Source organism: Leuciscus leuciscus, assembly GCF_965113295.1.
Source record: "Leuciscus leuciscus genome assembly, chromosome: 23".
NCBI classification, from domain to species: domain Eukaryota; kingdom Metazoa; phylum Chordata; class Actinopteri; order Cypriniformes; family Leuciscidae; genus Leuciscus; species Leuciscus leuciscus.
Genome location: NC_138747.1, coordinates 32,039,931 through 32,063,444, shown reverse-complemented (window position 1 = coordinate 32,063,444; position 23,514 = coordinate 32,039,931). Strand labels below are relative to the sequence as shown.

Sequence of the window (23,514 nt, the reverse complement as noted above, 5' to 3'; positions counted from 1 at the left end):
TTATTATATCTTAAAGCCTTATATTTCGTGGAGCCTCTGGCTCTCGGTCACTGACACCGCTGATATAAACAATCAAGCAGTCTGTATATCTATATACAGTAAATACTGGTTTACTTGAGTGTACTGTATGTATGCAGATAATAAAGTAGGATGTACTATATATCCAACTTTATAAAGAGAGCTGTGCGACAATATATCTAACAATTGTCTGAAAATGATTGTTTTTTTGTCCATACAATGAAAGAGTTGTTTTAAATCTCAATGGCTTTAATAACATGGACAAAAACACACAATTTTCAAAATATCTCTTTTTGTGTTTAAAGGCCGTGACGCACCAAGTCGATGTCAAATAACTAGCGGCTACGAAAGTTAAAGAAAGTTCACTGCATCTCAGTTAAAAAGCTGCGCTTGACCACACTGAAAGGACTACATGAGTCTGTCCACTAAGCCGCATTTAAGTTAATTATCAATATCAGCAGGAATCAATAGTTCATATTCGTCAACTCGGACTGCAGATATACAAACTGTAAACAAAGCAGCATTGCTTATCATTTTGAATATCAATCACGCTGATTAGGGATGCACCAATGTATTGGCCAATAATCCGTATTGGCCGATAAAAGCAATTATTAAAATTAACAATTTGAAAGCTGAGACTGGTTTCTTATCAGAAATAAGAAAGCAATGCGTTACAAATAATGTTTGATGTAGGGGAAAACCACGGACCTGGCAACCCTGGCTTTAACTACGGGTGATTCATGGGGTCAAATATTGATTGGTTAAGTAATTCATATTTACATAAGCAAAACTGTTTGAATGTTCTTTTCACAAAGATGTACGGTTATTCCTCATCCTGATGCATTTGTTAAAGGAGAAAAGCTGAATGTCGTTCCTGATTTTAAATACTTAGGAGTAGGGTGGAATGGTACATGTATTCGTAATGAACCGAAACGGTACGGGCGTCACGGTTCAGTGCATACATTTAAAAGGAGAATACATGGTATAAAAATAAATAAAACTTGCGTGCAAATTAATTAATGTAGTGCGGAACTACTGTTAGATACGCGGGTTCTTTCGGGAAACCTAATCTGTAGCTCCGCCTGAGCTCTGAAGCAGGCTGCGATGTAAAGATTGCAATGCTGGAATATGTTGTTTGTGTGTGTGTGTGTGAGTGTGAGTGTGAGTGTGTGTGTGAGAGAGAGAGAGAGAGAGAGAGAGAGAGAGAGGGAGGCGCGGGCGCGATCGAAAAGTCGCAAAGTGTTTACTTATATTTGTGTGTGTGTGTGTGTGTGTGTGAGAGAGAGAGAGAGAGAGAGTGTGTGTGTGTGTGTGTGTGTGAGTGTGAGAGAGAGAGAGAGAGAGAGAGAGAGAGAGAGAGAGAGAGAGAGAGAGAGAGAGGCGCGGGCGCGATCGAAAAGTCGCAAAGTGTTTACTTATATTTGTGTGAGTGTGTGTGTGTGTGTGTGTGTGTGTGCGTGCGTGTATGTGAGTGTGTGTGTGTGTGAGAGAGGCGCGGGCGCGATCGAACAGTGGAAACATAAAAACATACATTTTGTTTATACAGGACATCATTAAAACTGCAAAGTGTTTAAAGGAGAACTCGGTAACTCTAGCGAACTCTTGTCACTTCTTCGCTGATTTTCCCTTTTGTGTCGCATGTTTCCCCCACGAGCTCCCCCTACAGCTGGGGGGGGGGGGCGTATATTTCACAACACAGTCGTAAAAAACTCACTTGCGGCGGCCTCCTCCCCCTCTCTACCGCTGCTCATGTGCGTTTGTTTTGATCGGAGCAAGCCTAACTGTATCGTGTGGAGCTATGTCTACCGAGGTGGGTCATCTGGTAATACATCATACATGCGTGTGGTGTGTGTTTATGTCGAATTGCCGTAAAGCAATTTGTGTTTCGCGCTCGTTCTCGTTCTAGTTCTCGCTTCTCACGAGACTTCCAATTTCTAACTTGCCGGGACGGTAGTGTTGCAAGTTGCAAGGTTGGTTTTCCGCCTGGGAACGCTGGGGGGAGCGGGGAAAGTGACAAATATCACCAGAACAGGTTGTTTAACCATCCAAATGATTTCTAGACAGTTTTATTAAGTTAAAAAAGTTACCAAGTTCTCCTTTAAGTTACTGTTAATTAAAATTTTAAGGAAAACAAATATATTAATCTCAAATGTAGAAAATTAATTTTCAATTCATTCAGGTACAATTACCAAACATATCTCAAGGCAGAGTCCTGCAACGGGTCGGGTACCCGCGGGTATCCGCGGGTACCCGCATAAAAGTGGCTAAAACGGGTGGATTGTGACATTCCTAAAATTCACGGGCGGGGACGCGGGCGGATAATGAACTCCTTGCGGGCGGGTAGCGGATGAAAAATATGTGCAATATTTCGAATGTCTAAATTACCAGCATTACACATACGCAAATGTGTTTTAGTAAAAATAGTATTGTTTGCCGTAACCCGACCGACCCTGTCAATTTAGGACCGACCCAATTTTATTTTTTTCTCCCCTTTTAGTCCGACCAAGTTGCGACATTAAATTTCTCTGTACTGTAGGCTAATAGGCCTATGTGTTGTAGCCCAGTCATTAAAAAACGATTTAGTTTCATATTCATGTTTAAATAAAATAATATACTTTAAAAAAAATTATTTCATGTTGATTATATGAAAAGTGAAAAGCATGAATAAGATAAGATGATCCCGAATATCGTGAGACAAATGGAGTGGGCAGACATGATTTTGACCACTTCATTAAGTTTGTTAAGCCTTTCTTTAAAGTGAATTTCGTTTTGTATTAATTGTATCTTAATTTTAATCAATGTTTCATCTACCAAATTCATGGATTTAATAAATAAGAATATAGCAGGCAGGCAATATAATCAGGACACGGCCGGAGGCACCCGCGCGTGAACTGATCGTCTCTTAAATGAACCGAAACTCATCGTATAAGCTACTTGCCTCACAGACCTGAGAAATAGAAAGCATGAAATGTGTACTTTTAAACAAAACAATTCAAAACGAAAGAAAACAGACTGTTCTCTGCTTATAATCCGTATGAAATGTGCATTTCTCTCTGGCGCGTTCACTAGGCTACTGTGAAGATCGCGAGTCAGCATCGTCATCTTTGACACAGAAAACACTTGCTTATTAATAAACAATTGAAATGTCTCATTGATATATTTGACAGGCCTATTAATAATCATTACTTTTCCCAGTTCTTTGTGACAGCTTTTAGGTGCGTTATTGGCAGCGCACCCTTACATGAACGCGTCACCTGTGTGGTTTATCGCGGGCACGGGTCGGGTAACGGGCCAAATATTAACGGGTCTGGGCGGGTGCGGATTTAATTTTGATATTATCACGGGTGACGGGTCGGATCTGGTGCTGAACTTTGCGGGTACGGGCGGGGGCGGGTCTCCAAAAATGGACCCGTGCAGGACTCTGTCTCAAGGTCTTTTTGTCTTTTTATTAATTTAATTAATAAACTGAATTATTTAAAACTATTGTCAATGCACTACAAATAAACTGGTTCTATGCCTTTACTTTATTAATAAAACTTATTTAAAAAATACAAGGCTTAAGTAATTTATTTTCCTTTGGTGGAACAGCCTGAGACATGCACAAGCCTTCTGCATTTCTGTTTTGCTTTTCCCTCCATTGTACTGAACTCGTACCGAACCGTGATGTCTGACCGAACTGTGACTTCTGTGTACCGTTCCACCCCTACTTTTAGATTCTCAGTTGTCATTTCAAAAGCATGCTAAAAAGGTAGCCAATATTATTACATTCAATTTGGTCAACTTTAGGCATATAAGACCATATTTAACAACAGAGGCAGAAAAACTTTATGCATTGTATGGTATTTTCTCATATTACACATTGCTTTACTAGGATATAATCGGCCCTGATTATCGGCTGTTTTTAAACAATCTGCCGATGGCCAATAGTAAAAAAGAATTGCTTTTATCGGACGATACCGATTAATGGCTGATACATCAGTGCATCCCTACCTAGTATATATCAAATGTTGGTATCAGGGCATCAGTAGAAGAATAAGCACATCTCTTGAGTTCAGTACCTGAGTTTTCTCCTGGACGATCACACTGGCATTCTGGGCCACTGGATAGGGCTTGAGAGGAGCTTTAGTCGTGGCCAAGATGAAGTCCGTGTGTGCTTGGATGACTTGATCCAGGTATTCCCCAGCCGGCTGACTGCTGTAGTACACCGTGATCTCATCCGACGGGACCAGATGACCCTGAGACAACAAGTTTGGACACATTACCGCCTCATATGCAGGAGTACAGTCACCAGTAATAAGTAGGGGTGTAACGATACCCTCATGTCACGATTTGATACATATACAGATACTGAACTCATGATATTAATGTGATACTCCAAGACATATGATAAAAGGTAAACAAAAAAATTTACTGTTGATTAAAATGCTAAATTTGGTGTTACATTGTGTGTGTAAATGAATAGTCTTGGACTTGGTGCTGAAACCCAAAGCACAGGACAATAGAGACACCAGAATAACAATATTCATGATTCTGAAGCTGAAAATACTGAATTATTGTAGATGAATATGCTTTCACTGTCACTGACTAGACATATTAATAATAATGTAGGACGCTTTTACTGCTAACATCAGACATTTGGCATTATCAGGACACACACATATTCCACCATTGCATTATTATACATTATACTCAACATTATATATAGTAGTTTAATGTAGTCCTCCTGACACTAAAACTCATTTTGGGTGATCTATACACGATACATATCGTCACTATCCACGATACGTACTGTTGCAGTTTTGTATTGCGATATATAATGACACGATATATTGTTACACCCCTAGGAATGATGCTCAATATTATACATTATTTAGTTACATTTTTCTGAGAGATCAGCACCTCCTTTCAGTGAACATTAATTACTCTTGAGTTTCTCAGTGATGACGAAAAGCTCATTTAATCTGCCTTCATTTCAAAGACGTGTACTGGGAAATGCCAGCAAGTGCTAATCATTTTCCCAAAGCAGACGCTACGAGAAAACAAACGGCTTGTTGTGGAAAATATGGCCTTGGGCATTCGGTACCTTTGAACAACGAGAAAAAAAACCCCACAATAGCTTCTGCTTTTCCATGAACCCTCCCTGGTTACCAACTCTCATCTCAGCAAACGCTGAAAAATTAATTCCCTCCCATGGAAAATTCCCTCCGATTTTTTTTCTGACTTTCAATAAGAGAGGAATTCGGTCCTGGCGGGCGTCCACGAGCCCTTCCCCCTCACATGGAAAAAACGCTTGTTTATTAAGAAAAAAAGGAGGACAAGGGGGGTGGTGGGGGGGTGAAGAAAGGAAATCTGTCTTACTTTACTGATTTCAACACAACTTCAAAGCACTGTTTGTCTTTAAGCTTTATTAAGACCGAACAATTGCTCAACGCATGCAGAACTCTGGGGTGGAAAGATTGTCCAAATAGCATCTCTCATGAGTCTGGGAAAAACAAGTGAGCTTGACCCCGAGAGAGAGAGAGAGAGAGAGAGAGAGAGAGAGAGAGAGAAAGAAAGAGAGGATAGAGAGAGAGAGGATAGAGAGAGAGAGAGAGAGAGGGGAGAGAGAGAGAGAGAGAGAGAGAGAGAGAGAGAAAGAGAGGATAGAGAGAGAGAGAGAGAGAAAGAGAGGATAGAGAGAGAGAGAGGAAAGAGAGGATAGAGAGAGAGAGAGAGAGAGAGAGAGAGAGAGAGAGAGAGAGAGGATAGAGAGAGAGAGAGAGAGAAAGAGAGGATAGAGAGAGAGAGAGGAAAGAGAGGATAGAGAGAGAGAGGATAGAGAGAGAGAGAGAGAGAAAGAGAGGATAGAGAGAGAGAGAGAGAGAAAGAGAGGATAGAGAGAGAGAGAGGAAAGAGAGGATAGAGAGAGAGAGAGAGAGAGAGAGAGAGAGACAGACACATGACGGGAGGAGACGTCAGAGGTGTGGAAACACACAACAGAAATAAGACTTCAACCTTCACCAAAATATCTACTGACTTAACGCTCCTCTGGAGAAAACCAGTGAGAACAGAGCTGCAAAAATCAACACATGGGTTTTAAAATTAGTCCCGCCAAAAGCACAAACCATTGGTTGAGTCGAGGTCCTTGGACACTTTCGTGTGCGTTTCTTCGCATTCGTCATCCTAAAATTGGTCACGCACAGAAACCCTGGACATTGAATCCGATGCGTATCAGTTAATCTGTTATAAACAATACAAAATGGAGTCTTCAAGAAGTGAGGATGATTTTGTTGTCCTCTCTCTTCTTAAAAAGAGAAAGAGGAGGAAATATTGGGTCCATCCAATCCTGAGATTGCGTAGAGGTAATATACTTCAGGATATCGGTGGCTCAGTTTTTATGCTTTGCTAGAGACACTGGAGCCACATATTAAAAAGAAGACCACCAATTTTCATGAAGCTGTTGATCCTGAACAGTTCTGGGTTTTGGTGTCCGCTCGTACAGTGGCTCTGAATGCTTGTTACGGATGCGAAAAACGCAGAAAATTGAGCCAGATCCGAATTCTTTCATGACGGCCGGAAGTTTCGGAGGTAGTGTGTAAACATGACTGACACAACGTGAGGTTATACATTTTTTTTAACGTGCGAAAATTTCGGGCGAGAATTTCTAGTCAGGCCGCTCAAATCTTTGGCCCTGATTACAGCTGGTATTAGGAAGCATTTTGGTCGATCGCATTACAAGAGTTGACGCTAAACACAGGTGTAAACGGGGTCTAAAATGTTTAGTGCTCGTCCACTTGCAGCCACTTCCAGAGGTCGTCGAGAACGCATTCGACCAGATGCTTTCCTAGTGTAAATGCTCATGTGATCGAATGTGATTGAACAGCCACAGTTCTCTTCATCTACTGACCGAATGCGTAAACATTATGGGAAGCGCACTAGCCTTTTGTCGGCTGGAGACCCAAGTTTGGTTGTGACACAAACAGCGTGCCAGAGTAGAAGCGAAAGCTGATGCTCTCCGTGTGTTTTTCCGTCATCTTCAGTTAGTCAGGAGCAGTCTTACTTTACGGTATCAAATTAGGCCAATCTACGTTTTTATGAAACTGATATAAAAAAGAAAATTAACTAAGAAAAAGCTATGAACAGTCTTAAATAAAAAAAATGATGTCTAACTTGTAAGACTAGTCTTAGAGGTTTATGAAACTGGCCCATGTGTCCTCACCTTCAGGCGTAGGCTCGCTCTATGAACACAATAATACAGGTTTTTTTAACTGGGTACAATGAGATGACTATTCTACTCACCCTTCAACCATCGAACACTAAAAGGACATTTAAAGGTGTAAAAGCATCAACAAGGTACTTTCAACATGAATAACCACAAAGAGTGATTCTTTATACAGAAATAACGGACGGGTTAAATATCACTTTTGTAATTATCTAAAATACGTTGCCTTAACCAAAAACTTCAGCATTGCGTGATAGCTAACTACTTTGAAAGTGATTTCCTTCATTTTGAAAGACTGTATTTGTGAAAACAAACCTGGAAAGAGACGTGAGGATTTGAGGACAAAAAAACGAGAGATTCTTTGAGCATTCCAGTGAATTATTAATGGGATATTTCGTCAATTAAATCGGGAGAACAGACCACAAATGTGCAGTATATGTATATTGTAATTCTATTACAGTGGAATGCAAAGGGAAAAAATTAAATAATCATGAGGAAAAGAATCCAGTAGGTGCCATAGTAGATATTTTGGTAACACTTTATAATAACTGCACGCTATTAATCATTAGTTAAGCATTAGCAAACAGTTAATTCGTCATTTATAAAGCTTTAATAGACATTAATAAGCAGTTTATAAATGCAGTTATAAATGCTTTGTTCTTGATTTATAAGCATATCTATAATGAGTTTAATAATTGTATTTTCATACTTTATTAAATGATCAATTTATCATTTCTAAATGAAGTATTGCATTATTTACAAACCGGTTATTTAAGAGTTGTCACTGGTTCATAAGATCACTTAGAAAGTGTAAGTAAATTATGAATAAACTGTTTAAATACATATTATTATTCAAACATATAGTAATAGTTACTTAGTGTGTTAATAAATGCTTTATTAACATGTATTTCTACTGTAATTCAGGGTTAATTCAGGTAGTTATAAAGCATTTAGTAGTGGTCAGTGAACTATGTGTGTGAGCTAATCTAAAGTGAGGACTAGTTATGCCTTATAAAACATTTATAAAGGAGATTTAAAGGCTGTTAAATATGTTTATGTTCTGTATCGCTGTGTGTGTTTGTTTCCTTTTTCTGTTTAGAAGATACTGAGTCTTTAAATCTCCTTTATAAATGCTTTATAAGGCATAACTAGTCCTCACTTTAGATTAGCTCACACACATAGTGAACTGACCACTACTAAACGCTTTATAACTCCCTGCATTTACTATATCTACTTACACTTTCTAAGTGATCTTATGAATCAATGACAACACCTAGCTTGTAAATAATGCAATACTTAATTTAGAAATGATAAATTGATCATTAATAAAGTATGAAAAAACAATTATTAAACACATTATAGATATGCTTATAAATCAAGAACAAAGCCTTTATAACTGTATTTATAAACTGCTTATTAATGTCTATTAATGCTTTATAAATGATGAATTAACTGTTTAGTAATGCTTAACTAATGATTAATAGCATGCAGTTATTATAAAGTGTTACCGATATTTTTGTTATTTTGTCACGTTAAAATACCAAGTGTTACGTTATTCTCATGATGTCTGGAAATAACACATGAAGGGAAACTGACAGATAAGCTTTATTAATACGGCGGTCTTATGATTTGAAATGATTAGTTTCAGTCTTTTTGAATGGAAGTTCCCCAAACCAGAAGAGCCACCCATTCTTCAGAGATGCTTGACCTCAGGTCCTCACCTTCTTGCGCAGCTTCTGGATGCGGTTGATGACCTCACGGGCCACTCCTTCATCCACCATGGACTGATCCGGCGTGACGTCGAGCAGAACCAGCACCTGTGAAGACAAACGTCTGATCACTTCAGGACAGGATGAGTACAGATTGTTCTGTAAGATGATCAAGTCTGACAGAAAAATATGACTGTTACGCCGCTTCTAAGCTCATTGAAACGGCTGTACGGTATAGAATTATGCATAAGTAATAGGGCTTTGACTCCGAATTTCGTTATTCGAATATAATTCGAATATTTAAAAAAAAGAATGATATTCGAACGAATATTAGGCAGCCTTTAATATTCTAACCTGTTATGGGAATTATTTTTTGTAAACGTTGTTTTCAATTCAGATTCCGAGGCTTTTTCACGCCTGGTGAAGTTGTGAATCGCGAGCTCATTAGCAAGGCTATTATTGGTCATCTGGGCTGACGTTAGCGTCCTGGTTAGCGCCTATTTTGTATACCAAAACAATGGCTGCGCCAACGCCTACAACAACCACGCCTGGCGAGGAGTTCGAAATCTACACTCCTGATAATTTGAGAAGCAACGTGTGGCGCTACTTTCGGTTACCAAAGAAACAGGGAAAAATCACGAGTAAGGATAAAGTCAATTTTTTTATAAAAAAAAAACAAACAGTCGTGACAGTGTGTTTTTCTTCTGAAAACATCATTGCCTGCCTATTGACATTGACTGATACACTGCCCTCTGGTGGACAGAACATATACAACTTAAGTTCGATACCAATATAGGTCTTACTGAAGGCATTTTAATGGTCAAAATATTATTAATAAATATTCGAATATTAATATTAATAAACAAACGAACTGCGAATATGATTTTTGGGCAAAAGTCAAAGCCCTAATAAGTAGTGCTGGGCGGTATGACCAAAAATGTATATCACGGTATTTGTCAAAATTATACCAGTTTCACGGTATATGACGGTATTTTATTTCAAGCATGACTGGGTGTTAAAGGGTTAGTTCACCCAAAAATGAAAGTTTGAAACTAAGATATTTTGATTAAATCTGAGAGCTGTCTCACTCCTCCATAGGCTTCTCTGTTACTGAAACTTGCCGGCCCAGAAAGTTAGTAAAGACAATGTTTAAAATAGTCCAAGTGACTACAGTGGCTCAACCTTAAGTTTATCAAGCAGTGAGAATACTTTTTGTGCGCAAAAAACAACAAAAATACCAACTTTATTCAACTCTTGATTTTCTTCTGTGTTTCTCTGACTCAGTTCACGTAGTGTAACAGCGCAGCGCTTCTGGGTTGTAAGTCAGAACGGAGGCTCACTATTGGCCAGCATCACACACATCACACACATGACCAGCGTCGGCCAATAGAGCAAGAATATCTTAATATGTGTCCTGAAGATGAACGAAAGTCTTACGGGGTTGAGGGTGAGTAATTACTGACAGATTTTTGGGTGAACTAACTGTGCTATATAAAACTGAAAGCAGAGTGAGCACCTGCGCGTCTGAATGGGCCTCGTACTGAGACGGAGTTCCTGAGGTCTGATCGAAGATGTACATCAGACGCAGATCTTCCTCACGCAGTTCATGACCATCCACAACGATAGATCCTGCAGAGGAACAGACACTGGGGTGTAACAATACATCAGCTCACAATATATCGCAATACAAAAATGCAACAATATGTATCGTGGATGGTGGCAATATGTTTTGTTTTGTTTTTTAAAGAGGAAATTTCTGCATGAATAGGTTTCTGTTGTTATAATAACTGTTCACATCTCATCTACTTCACCACGATTTCTCAGTCTTATCCAGCCTTTTATATCAACACTGAGCGGAGCGCTCATTCCAGCGGCAGTGTTACATATAAAAGGCATGAAAATGCTTCAGAAAGGGGAGCGTTGAACACGACTATCAGATCTTCGCACTCTAATGTGAGATTTGCACGGCTGGTTTAGCTCTTCTCCAACAGGTACAGTAACCAGAGCCACATCAGAGCCAGAGAACAGCCTCTCGAGAACAGAGAGCAGAGATCGAGTCCCTTCAGAGCTCAACGCCGTTCTTTACACCATCAAAACCACTTCTACTGTTGATGCTCATGAGGTTCATGTACATTTATAATTTTCAATAAATAGGAAGTTTTTGGTGCACTGAGAATTTATTTTGTACCACATTTTAAGCACATGTTCATCTTACTTGTCTTAGTAGGTTTTCTCCCAAATCCTTTTTTTTTTTTTCATTTTAATGGTTGAATTAAATTTGAATAAATAGTAACTAATGTATTGTCTAATTAATTGAAAGAATTAAACTCCTTCAACTGAACAACAATTTATTAAAAGTTGAACAAAAATTATATTTCTTTTATCAAATACCATTTATTGTTTCCAAATTCCATGTTTTCTGTTTGAAAAGGTTGAATTAAATGTATAGTTTATTGAAAATCATATATATTTAAGTAAAAGAAATAAACTTGTTTGGTTTAATATTTTTTAGTTTATTGCAAAGCATGTATAATTCATTTAAAAAGTGTGTGAGTGAGTGAGTGAGTGAGTGAGTGAGTGAGTAAGAGAGAGAGAGAGAGAGAGAGAGAAAGAGAGTGTGAGCGAGTGAGTGTGTGTGTGAGAGTGTGTGAGTGAGAGAGAGAGAGAGAGAGTGAGAGAGAGTGTGTGTGTGTGTGTGTGTGTGTGTGTGTGTGTGTGTGTGTGTGTGTGTGTGTGTGTGTGTGTGTGTGTGTGCGAGCGAGCGCGTGAATGAGTGTGTGAGTGACTGAGTGTGTGAGAGTGAGTGAGTGAGTGAGTGAGTGACTGAGTTAGTGTGTGTGTGTGTGTGTGTGTGTGTGTGTGTGTGTGCGTGTACGTGTGCGTGTGTGTGTGTGTGTGTGTGTGTGTGTGTGTGTGTGTGTGTGTGTGTGTGAGTGTGAGTGTGTGAGTGTGTGAGTGAGTGAGTGAGTGAGTGAGTGAGTGAGTGAGTGACTGACTGACTGAGTGTGTGTGTGTGTGTGAGTGACAGTGAGTGAGTGAGTGAGTGTGTGAGTGAGTGTGAGTGACAGTGAGTGAGTGAGTGAGTGAGTGAGTGAGTGAGTGAGTGAGTGAGTGAGTGAGTGAGTGAGTGAGTGAGTGACAGTGAGTGAGTGAGTGAGTGAGTGAGTGAGTGAGTGAGTGAGTGAGTGAGTGAGTGACAGTGAGTGAGTGAGTGAGTGAGTGTGTGACAGTGAGTGAGTGAGTGAGTGAGTGAGTGAGTGAGTGAGTGAGTGAGTGAGTGAGTGAGTGAGTGAGTGAGTGAGTGAGTGAGTGATTGACAGTAAGTGGTACCTGTCCTCTGGAAGGCCTCCAGCTCTTCACTCTTCAGGTCTTTGATGGATGCAGTCACAGATTTAAACGCTCCCTTCAGGCGTTTGCCCAGAACCATGTGATCGGGTTCAGCTCTCAGACGAATGCCGTATCTGTCCTTGTCGGAGGACAGCGTGAGCTGGCGAACGTTCAACTCCTGGAGAAAACACGTCATGCTGCTGTGAGATTGACAAGTTTTACAACAAGATGTAATTTAACTGCAAAAAATTTACATTTAATCATTTAATCAAAGTGCAAGGGTTAGATATCGTCATCGTCAGGCAGAAACCTCGTATCTCCAAAACCGCTACTTTGAAAAAAAATTGAAAACAACACTGTATTGTTGATATTGTGGCTTTACACTACCACTAATCAGACACTTGCATGTGTCATCATATTATTAACATTTTACCGAAATCAAGCTCAAAGGGTGTTTTTTCAGTGAATCACAGACATTTTGTGTCATATATGGCATTAATAGTAATAATAATAATAATAATAATAATGTTTATTTTATATAGCACCTTTCAGAAAACTCAAGGTCGCTTTACAATAAAGTACAAATAAACATGACATAGAAACAATACAAAATAAACTGAGATGGATAACATAATAGATAGAGGTACATATACATAAAAAACAGATCATAGTTGCAAAAAGATATGTTTTAAAGTGGGTTTTGAAATTGTGTAATGATGAAAGGGGGGAATATGAAATGAATATAATGAATGTGTTGGGGAATAAAATTTCAAAGAGTTGGGGCAAAGGTACAAAAAGCCCTTCCACCAAACGATGATAGTCTGTACCTACGGATCGTCAACAGACCGGTATCGGAAGATCTAAGTGTGCGAACTGGGCAGTAGGTATGGATGAGATCAGAAATATAGTTGAGGGCAAGACCATGGAGTGCTTTGAATGTGATAAGGAGTCTCTTGTATCTAATACGAAAGCAAACGGGTAGCCAATGAAGTCTGCGTAAAATCAGAGTAATGTGGGAAGATTTCTTTGTGTATATCAGGACCCTAGCTGTGGAGTTCTGGATATATTGGATCTTATTTATTGATGAATTGGGTAAGCTATAGAAAAGAGAATTGCAGTAGTCAAGCTGTGAAGTGATGTTAGCGTGAACTAGGGTCTCAGCATCACTGATATTCAGAAATGGACGCAAGCGTGCAATATTACGAAGGTGACAGAAGGCAGACTTAGTGAGCGAGGAGATGTGTGGAAGGAAGGAAAGAGAGGAGTCAAAGATTATACCAAGGTTTTTGACAGTGGTGAAACCAAAACTCCAGCAATATTAACATTGTCAACACAGAAACGGGATGTAATTTGAGGTGAACCAATAAGAAGTAGATCTGTTTTATCAGTGTTGAGTTTGAGAAAATGACTGGTCATCCAAGCATTTATATCATCAATACAAGCTGATATGGAATAAGTGGGGAAAGGAGCATTACGTTGAGAATGGATGTATAGTTGGGTGTCATCTGCGTAGCAATGGAAGTTAAAGCCATGATGACGGATGATGTTACCTAATGGGAGCATGTAGATGATGAAGAGAAGAGGACCAAGAACAGAACCCTGGGGAACACCGTGTGGGACAGAGGCAATAGTGGGCTTAGCCTGGCGGATGCTGGTGACCAGACAGGTAGGAGGTAGGGCTGGGTGATAAATCGATTTTATCGATTAACTCGAATGTGTAGTTTACGTCGATTTGTTTGAATGAAAATCGGTTTTCTCTTTAACATTCGCCGACGCTCCCCTCTGGGCTCCCGTAGCTCCGAACGGGCTCAGCCCTTCCCCCGCGCGTTTGGCATAGAGATACACAAACAACGTGGCAAATGAACAAGACCGCGGCAGCACAAGCACACCCGCCAAAAAACAGCATACAGTCTTACAAACTGAATCCGCAGGGCTGCCAACTCTCACGAATTCACCGTGAAACTCACGCAATCGTCACTTTTTACACGCTCTCACGCCACACATCCATTTTCTCACGCAGAGAAAAATCGCGAAGCAAAGAGGACACTGACACCGACAGCCAAGACAGAGAAGGTTACTATTGCAATGAAAGAATTTCTCAGCTTTCAGATTCTGTCGATTTAATTACGAAATTCAAACAATAAACACCGTTTTGGCGCTTGACAGATCGCTGACAGAGTTCAAGCGGCACGTGAACCGATCATCTGTTACTCTTTACTACTAGTTAATTGTACGTTAGGCTAAATAAACACGAATGATCAATAGGTAATTTGAAAGATACAGTTCAACTTACCGAAATGAAATAAAATCGATCGATCAGTGTTTTTCAACTGCGGAAAGAGGTCTATAATAACAGCTAGAGGACAATGTCACGTAACATTACATTTACATCTGGAAAGCCATTTAATGACCATAGCACGTTAGTTGGACTTTTAAATAATTGCTGTAGAGAGGAGCATTTTGCTAAATATGATAACTATATTACATATTTATTATATTTTTACCTATATCATTAAAATATTATAATGTTGTTATTATAAAAAAAATGCATTATATTTAATTTGAGATGTTATTTTTAACCTTTAATAAAAATACCAGCTGACAGGGCTTTAAATTAACATGTATCTACTGTACCTAGTATTTATCCAAAGGAATCGATATTGAATCAAGATCAGAATCAAATCACAAGAATTGAATTGGAATTGTGAAAGCAATAATAAAAACAGTAGCATACCAGTCATTGTACCATGTAAACATTGTGTTGTCACTAAACTTAATAAAATTCTGTTTAGTTACCAAATGTTTTTACAATCACAATACACTTTATTGTGATGTACATTTGTTTTCACGTTCCCCCCCAATCCCAATCCACCCATTTCATGTTATGTTACGTTATGTTATGTTACATTTTCACTGTTTACAAAGGCAGGGCCTGCCATCTTGTCTTTTTGGCTTGTTGCTTCTGATTGCACTTTAACCCCAAGGGGGAAATCCAAATCAAATCCCAGAAGGGAAAATCAAAACAAAATAAAGTTAAAACTTGTTTTGAACAATTTCTTTGTCATCTGCAGATTGATTTTAAGTAAGGGAAGAAAAATAAATCGATTTAAATCGTAAATCGGATTTTTTGTGAAAAAATCAGGGATTTTATTTTTAGGCCATATCGCCCAGCCCTAGTAGGAGGTGATCCAGGATAGGGCAGTTCCAGAGATACCAAGAGCTGAGAGTCGTGAGATGAGAATACTGTGAGAGATTGCGTCGAATGCAGAGGAAATATCTAGAAGTATTAGGATATTGGTGGAAGCCGGAGTCAGTGGCCATAAGGAGATCATTGACAACCCTAAGAAGTGCACTTTCTCAAGCAGTTTCGAAAGAAATGGTAGATTTGAGATTGGTCTGTTGTTGGCTGTGTCAGAGGGATCGAGGCCAGGTTTCTGTAGGACAGGAGTGACAGCAGCAGTTTCTAACTCCAGAGGAACAGCACCAGTACTTAGTAGTTGGGAGATGAGAAGTGAAATCGGCAGTGAGATAACAGGTGCACATTTTTTTGAAGTAAAGCAGTAGGAGCAGGATCAAGATGACAGGAAGATGCGTTTGCTTTGTTGATTAGCTCAGAGATATAAGCAGGGGTTGGGGGGGCAAAGTCAGTGAGAGTACCAGGTGTAAAAGCAGTGGGGAAGTCGTGTGTGGAGACAGGAGAGATCATAGATGGGAAAAGATTATGAATGCTATCGATTTTATTTTGAAAGTGCATTAGAAGTGCATCGCATTACATTTTCATCAACTTACAACTTATAAAGTTTATCGTAGCTCTGCGGGAGCTCAGTTTTTTCTGTTATTGGGGAAAATCTCATGTTATAAAAATGAAGTTCTTTACACGGCCTATTTGAGACAGTATTGACTATGACGACAATTGCTAGACACTCTTTTCCACTTCTTCAAACATTAATATTAGCCTTTACATACATATATAGATACATAGATACATACATACATACATACATACATACATAATAATAATAAGCTTAGTGTCTGTAATAAGGTGAAATACCTTGGTCATTTTATCACTGATAAAAGGACAGATGATGAAGATATTTACAGGCAATGTCGCATGATGTATGCACAAGCCAATATTCTCTTACGTAAATTTAGGGCATGTACGGTTGGTGTGAAGATATCTCTGTTTAAAGCATATTGTTCTATAATGCACACTTGTGGTCAAATTATAGAAAGGCAAGTCTTTTAAAGTTGAAAGTAGCATATAACGACGCAATGAGAATGTTACTCACAAGACCAAGATGGTGTAGTGCAAGTGAGATGTTTGTGGTTGCAAGAGTGAGGACCTTTCATGCTGTCTTAAGAAACTTAATGTTTAAATTCATGTGCCGGCTCAATGGGTCACAAAATAAAATAATAATGGGCTTAACTAACATACGGCTAAGTACTATACGCTACCAATCCCGTATGTGGAAACACTGGTATAATTGTCTCCTGGTAGAGCAATGATTTTCTTTAAAAAAAAAATTTTTTTTTTTTTTTGTGTGTGTGTAGGTATGCGTGTATGCATGTGTGTTTATGGATATGTATTTATGTATTGTTGTGGGTAAGATTTGGACCTTGAGTCTGTAATAAAAGTTTTTATTGATTGATTGATACATACATACATACATACATACATAGATACATACGTGTTTTTTGGATAAAGAAAATGCTGTACGTATTTAAAGATCCAGTTTTTTATTTACAATTGCATTGCAAACAAGCAGAGATGGTCCAGAATTTGTGCGGCACTTCATTAGAGGTGGGGCGGAGTTTTGAGGTTTGACTGACAGTTTGAAAAGCCAATGAAGTTACGAAGTTCATTCACAAGCTCATTTTACTAGTTTTCATTGGTTAATGCCTATTACAGAATGTCTAAGATCATCACACTGTATGACATCAAGGATCTAATAAACTTGGGCACGACATGTCTGTAGACTGTACGATGATGACACCAATTGTAGGCTACGACACTAATATAGAAGAATAAAACGTCATCAGCATGCGCTAGTGGTAAACGAATAGAGCAAGATGAATCGCACTTTGGCAACTGTGGTTTTTATGTGTGATGAAAGAAGAGGAGGAAGCGAAAGAGGAGACTATGGATGCGATCATGACTAGGGAAAAGAGGACAATTTGACAAATTCAGCTTGAAGTAAGTAGTTTTAAGTTTTAGCGGCATGTCACGTTGATCAATACGTCATTTCATGTTGCATTTTTATTGCTTAGTCACAGTGGTGGACGAAGTACACGAATTGAGAACTTGAGTAAAAGTACAGATATCCTCATCAAATATTACTCCATTATTAGTAGGCATGCACAGTATCTCGGCCGATACCGATATAGTGGCCTATATATGTTCAATTTTAATGTTGTTATCGGCCCGAAAAAAAAATGTGCCCTATATATTAAAGCTGATAAATAATATATTATTTCTTTCAGCTGAGGCGCTTCAGATGTGCACTGTTCAACATGATGGTTATGAGTTGCTTGAAATATGATTGGAATCACTTCAAAACAGGAAAATACAGTAAAGTGCAACACAAGTCTGTCATATCGGCTACATAATATTATAATGAGAACATCCCAATTTTGTGTTTGGGACGTGGATTTTAATGGTGAGACGTTTGTTTTTGTAATCAGTTTCTCGGAAAATAAATAAAAATTTGGATTTAGATTTATTGGCCAATATATTGATTATCGGCTTTCAAATATAAAATAATTATTTGTTATCGGTATCAGCCAAAATTTTCATATGATTCAGTGCAACTTCTGAACCGATTTAAGTGAAAAGAATCAGCTCATTCATTATTCAGACACCGCTATCCCGCCTCGGAGTGGCGGCCGATTTCTTCAGTTCAAAATAACGAGGAACGACATGTTTTTGGAAATGTAGTGAAGTAAAAGTTTCCCAAAACAAAAATACTCCGATAAAGTACAGACACTTGAAAACTGTACTATACTTAAAGTCAATAATTTCACCAAAATGACATAAATGTTTTTTCTTCTTCATGCCTTAAAATATCTTGAATGTAACTCGACACCCTCGCCTCATTTAGTATGCGTGGTTCTATGAATATGCAAATGAGCCCCGCCTCCACTCACTCACTCAGCTCAGAGATCCACTGGTTGACGATCACACGTTGATCTGATTGGTTACAAGGTGGTTTGTGACGTCAGAAACACCAGCGATTTCAAAGCGTGTGTTTGAGACTGTCTTTGGTTCACTGCAGTTTTAAGGAGGAAATACTCAGCAATGGTGTCGACTTATGAACTTACACATGGTTTGTCTTAAAGCATATTAAAAACACCACATAGACACATAAACAACATTAAAAGCTGGACTTTCACCACAGGGGGACTTTAAGTACAGTAATGTCCATCACTGACTAGTCAGTAGACGTAGGTCATAGCAGCAAACACACTGTGAGAAGATCTTACGAAATGTATGACACTGTCAAGAAAATTATCGCAGACTATCTTTGGTCACATGACCATGACAACGTCTCTCACTGTACGATGTAGGATCATCGTTTAGGAGCCACGACCACAGAAATTGACACAATTTATCATCTTTCGTCTGGGACTTATGCTTTTTCACATGTCTATATTTGTTTAGCTGTTGCTGTTAGATCATGAAAAGCTCCAGTTCTTCTCTATATGAGTGTCAGTGTTTCTGAACTCCTGAAACGCCTCCATTGTAGTGTTGAGTTTCTTCCGGGAACGAACACGTCACAATATTCCTCATTATAATAATTAATGCGCAGAATAAAGGGGCGGGGCCTGGTGGAGTTAGTTAGTAGTGTGTTAAACTGGCGGTTATGGTAAGGGGCGGGACATTTCCCAAACACACTCGAAGCGCTCGACCAATCACAACACACTGCTCCAGCCGACCAATCAGAGCACAGTGTGCTTTTCAGAAGGAGGGGCTTCATAGAGACAGGAACTAAACAGAGCGTTACTGACAGACTGGGAAGAGAGGAGCTGCAACAATGGAGAATATGTGAAAAAAATGATTTATGAAACAAGGATATATAACCCAGAAAGCAATTTTGCGTTTAAAAGACGTCTAATAAGACGACTCCAAACACAGCCAAGGCGTCTGGCTAAAACAAGGAAAATTTGGGCTGTCAGTGAAAATTAAATAGACGATTAAACCATCGCCCGAGAATAGACTAATCATCAATTAGATAGCAAAGAAATGAAATGAGTGAAGAAATGAAATCAAACAGCTTGATATCACTGTTGACTTTGCTTTCATGATGGAGTATCATACATCTCATCCCGCAAGTTATTCTGGCAAAAACAACATGTAACCGAATTCAAGGTTATTTTGGCTGGATTTGTGTTACTCACAGCCGGACTATATCAGGTCTATAGTTAACCTAGACGGAGAAATGAGGGCTATTGCTTGCTGGGAAGGTTCTGCCTGACAGCGACGCTCTGAAGTTTTAAAGCACCAGTGAGAGACATGTTCTGTGTTTGCTGTACTGCAGTGGGAGATGGTTCATTAAATCAGGTGACTGCAGCGTTTGTGTTTCTCACACTGCGAGAGCAGAAGAAAAAAAACAAGTCAGACGGTTGAGTTTGTGCCTCACATGTTCATCTAGGACGCGAGTCACAGAAACGTCATCTGAATAAAACATGGCATCTAATGAACCACACAGAGACGGTGCTTTAAACCAGCCGAAAGGAAGCACTTCAAACCCCGTGACACCAACAGATCCATCCGTTTAAGAGCATTATGATCTGATTCAAAACAACAGATATGAAAAATCAGCAGTCTCTGTACGTCAAGTGAACGGTTAAAAACGCATCTCTGTTGCTGCTGGATATGAATGCATTTAAATAACTGATTATCTCTCGCTAAATAATGCAAAGCAAAATGCAACTGGAAAAAAACGTCCAGTTTCATCATCTTTCATACGGGTGATTTTCTCATGAATATATTTGTGAGTCGAGTGGGTCATGGTGAATACTGAAGCTAGCGCTGGGATCAATGGTGTGTGTGTGTGTGAGTGTGTGTGTGCGTTCTCCACGGGGGTGTTTGACAATCGAGCGTGGCAGACACGGAGACAGAGGAGCTAATTTTAGCTCGGAGGCTCAGCCCACCCATAAATCACTGCGGCAGGGGCTGGAGATGAAGGACACCGGTTGAGCATCAGCTCACACACTCACTGCACGCATGTGTGTGTGTGTTCATACACACCAGAAGAGCGCTGTGATGTAGCCGTCGATACATGCTAAGGTGAACATGTTTGCCAAGGGCTCCACACCAGCAGAGGGCCCTGCTGAGCTGATCAAGCTGTGCTTTGGTTTAAGTCACTATTAAATTCACATTTCTTTTTTGCAGTGTTTATCATAGATTATTCATCATTATTGTTTTAAATTCATGTTCTTGGTAATCTTGAAGCAGAATAACTCCCTCTTGCAGCATCTCTTCTCTTCTCTCATGATGTGGGCGGGGCAACCTGTCACTCACATGAGATCAGCCAATAGAAATATGCATATTCATAGAACTGCGCATACTAAATGAGGCAAGGGTGTCGAGTTACATTCAAGATATTTTAAGGCATGAAGATTTTTTTTCCAAGGAAAAAACATTTGAATGTGTCATTTTGGTGATCAAAGATGGGAAAATTATTGACTACACAGGCTTTAATAATATGTGACCCGATCTGGCGAAATGAGTCGGAAGTCGCAACGTTCCATTTTAAGATATGGGCCGTTTATGTGGAAAAACAATGAAATAATAGATTTTTTTATTTATTATTATTATTGCTAAATTTCAAAGAACAGACATTCAAAAATAATCTCCTAAAGTTTCGTAGTCCAGATAATTGAGAAAAGGTATTTAAATGACTATTAAAGTTTACAAAGCTTTACTAAATTCGCTGGTTTCTCAACTCCTCTCGTCACCTCTGAGCATTTCCCGGGAATCCCCTCAAACGTCTCTGCTTTCCAAATATGGTGTTACACGTTGTATAGAACCAATCATAAAGCTTAGAAATGTACACAAACGCTGATAATTTGTCAATGGGAAGCCCCGTTTCGACTGACCGGCACGCGATTGGTCCAGCCATCCTCCTCAGACTCGTAGCGCTATGTGTAAACAAGCTAGCAGATCTCCTCAGAAAGATTAAATATTATTAATTTGAGAAATGTCGCTGTCAAAAGAGAGCAAAGTCGCCAAAAAGTCGCCAAAAACGTTGAACTCACTGGAGGCTTCTAACCTAAGCTCTGCTGCTGGTCATCAAGAGTGGCTAAGGCTAGTCAGTGATTGTTTTAGATCTGGAGACGTGTCATCCTCTGATGACAGCGACAGCCCTGTGGTATTTATCGTGTATGGATGTGAATGAGTGCAATTATTCTGTGAGTGTATTTATCTGCAAGGAGAATCCATTACAATGTGTTTGATTTATTTAAACCCAATATTTAACTGTTGGTATCTCCGTTATGAATATGTTACACTGTTATTGTCATCTAGATTCTAGCCTACACAAAGATATGATTGCATAGGCTAACATTATTTGTTCTCTGTTTCCTTGTCTCTCTCTCTCTCTCTCTCTCTCTCTCTCTCACACACACACACACACACACACACACACACACACACACACACACACACACACACACACACACACACACACACCCCCCTCTCTCAAGCAAAACTGTAGCACCTCTGTTCAATCTTTCTGATTTTAGTAAATGTTTGTAAAAGTGCCTTTTAAATTATTTATTCAAATACAATTTTTTAAATAATTTGAGCTTCAGCCTGGCATAATAGCATATATTAATGTCTTTGGTCAAATTAAGCTGTACAATAAATAGTTCATCCCTTTAAATGCAATGGATTTTGAAAGATATCAACAAAAAACGGGCAAAAAACTTTAAAAGCGATTTTCTCAGGTTTTCAATTGGAAAAAGAGGGCAGACGACCATAATTCAAATGTGTATATCTTTACAACCATTCAAGGTATGACTTTGACTAGGATATCAGTTGAAAGCTTATGGTCTCCTCTTTCCATTAATACCAAAATCTCAATTTTGAAGTTTGGGTCACTGTGACTCATTTTGCTGGATCAGGTCACATATTAATGTATTATTATATACAATAATAATTATATATAGTATTTGAATTATACTTAAAATACAAAAGTTTATTGTAGATATCTATAATTAAACTCCTATGAAAGTCAACCGAGACATCATTGGTCAGTCCTCATTCATTGTATTTTCATGGGAAAGAGCGAGCAGCTAAATGATGATAACTGCTGTGATTGAGACACACACACACACACTGACCTCCAGGATGTGATTGTGACACACACACACACACACACACACACACACACACACTGACCTCCAGGATGTGATTGTGACACACACACACACACACACACACACACTGACCTCCAGGATGTACTTCTGCAGGGACTGGATGTCTGCGAGAGCCTCGGCGTCCTGATGGATCACCACCACCTCCTTCAGCGGATACTGAAAACACACACACACACACACTCGCGTCACACACACATGCAGTGACTCCAACATGCTCAAGCTCAGCTCTCAGGGGTGCAGCGGGTCTCAGGTGATCGTGACCCGTACGGATCAGCTCCACACGGTTCGGCACGCGTGTGACTCACGGATTACCTGATACATTTAACCATCATAGAGAGAAAGTTTAGAATTTGGATGTTTTATATTTTGCCAATTTCCACATTCATCTCTGCGCACAGATGCGCACACACACACACACACACACACACACACACACACACACACTGGCTACGTTTACATGCAACAATAATCCGTCAGTAATGGGATTAGCGGCTCAATCGGACTGAAGCCTTCATGTAAAACACCTTAATCGATCACATTGAGCTCGATCCGACTGGGATTTCGATCGGATTGAAAGGGGGTTTATTCCTTTTCTAATCCGATCGAGAGAACATGTGAACACTTGATCGGACTGAGACCGAAACTGAAGGACTGCGCACGTGCAGTGATGTAGAAATAGCGTAATGCCGTATGACAGAACGAGCTGTTCTCCTGATGAATAAAGTGTCGTATAAACGAGTGTCCCGTCATTCTATAATCCTCCTTTCCCTGTGTCTGTGAAGTGGAGCAACGTCCCACCAGTGTTTCTCTCATCCACAGACGATCAATATAAGCAGCGGCACAGCGGTTCATGTGCTCATCGTCTCCAAATTATGACCA

The 23,514-nt window shown here is 39.4% G+C and overlaps 1 protein-coding gene across 2 annotated transcripts in view; it reads right to left on the bottom strand.

The window, feature by feature from the left end:
* The window catches only part of iars1 (isoleucyl-tRNA synthetase 1), a 107,216-nt gene that overhangs the window by 23,725 nt on the left and 59,977 nt on the right, over positions 1-23,514 (bottom strand). For both annotated transcript variants that reach the window (XM_082156372.1, XM_082156371.1), the window contains exons 25-29: positions 22,708-22,791; positions 12,259-12,433; positions 10,445-10,557; positions 8,941-9,036; positions 4,077-4,253 (exon numbers count right to left, since the gene is read on the bottom strand). In XM_082156372.1, the coding sequence (XP_082012498.1) occupies positions 4,077-4,253; positions 8,941-9,036; positions 10,445-10,557; positions 12,259-12,433; positions 22,708-22,791 (645 nt within the window). The remainder of the gene's footprint in view (positions 1-4,076; positions 4,254-8,940; positions 9,037-10,444; positions 10,558-12,258; positions 12,434-22,707; positions 22,792-23,514) is intronic.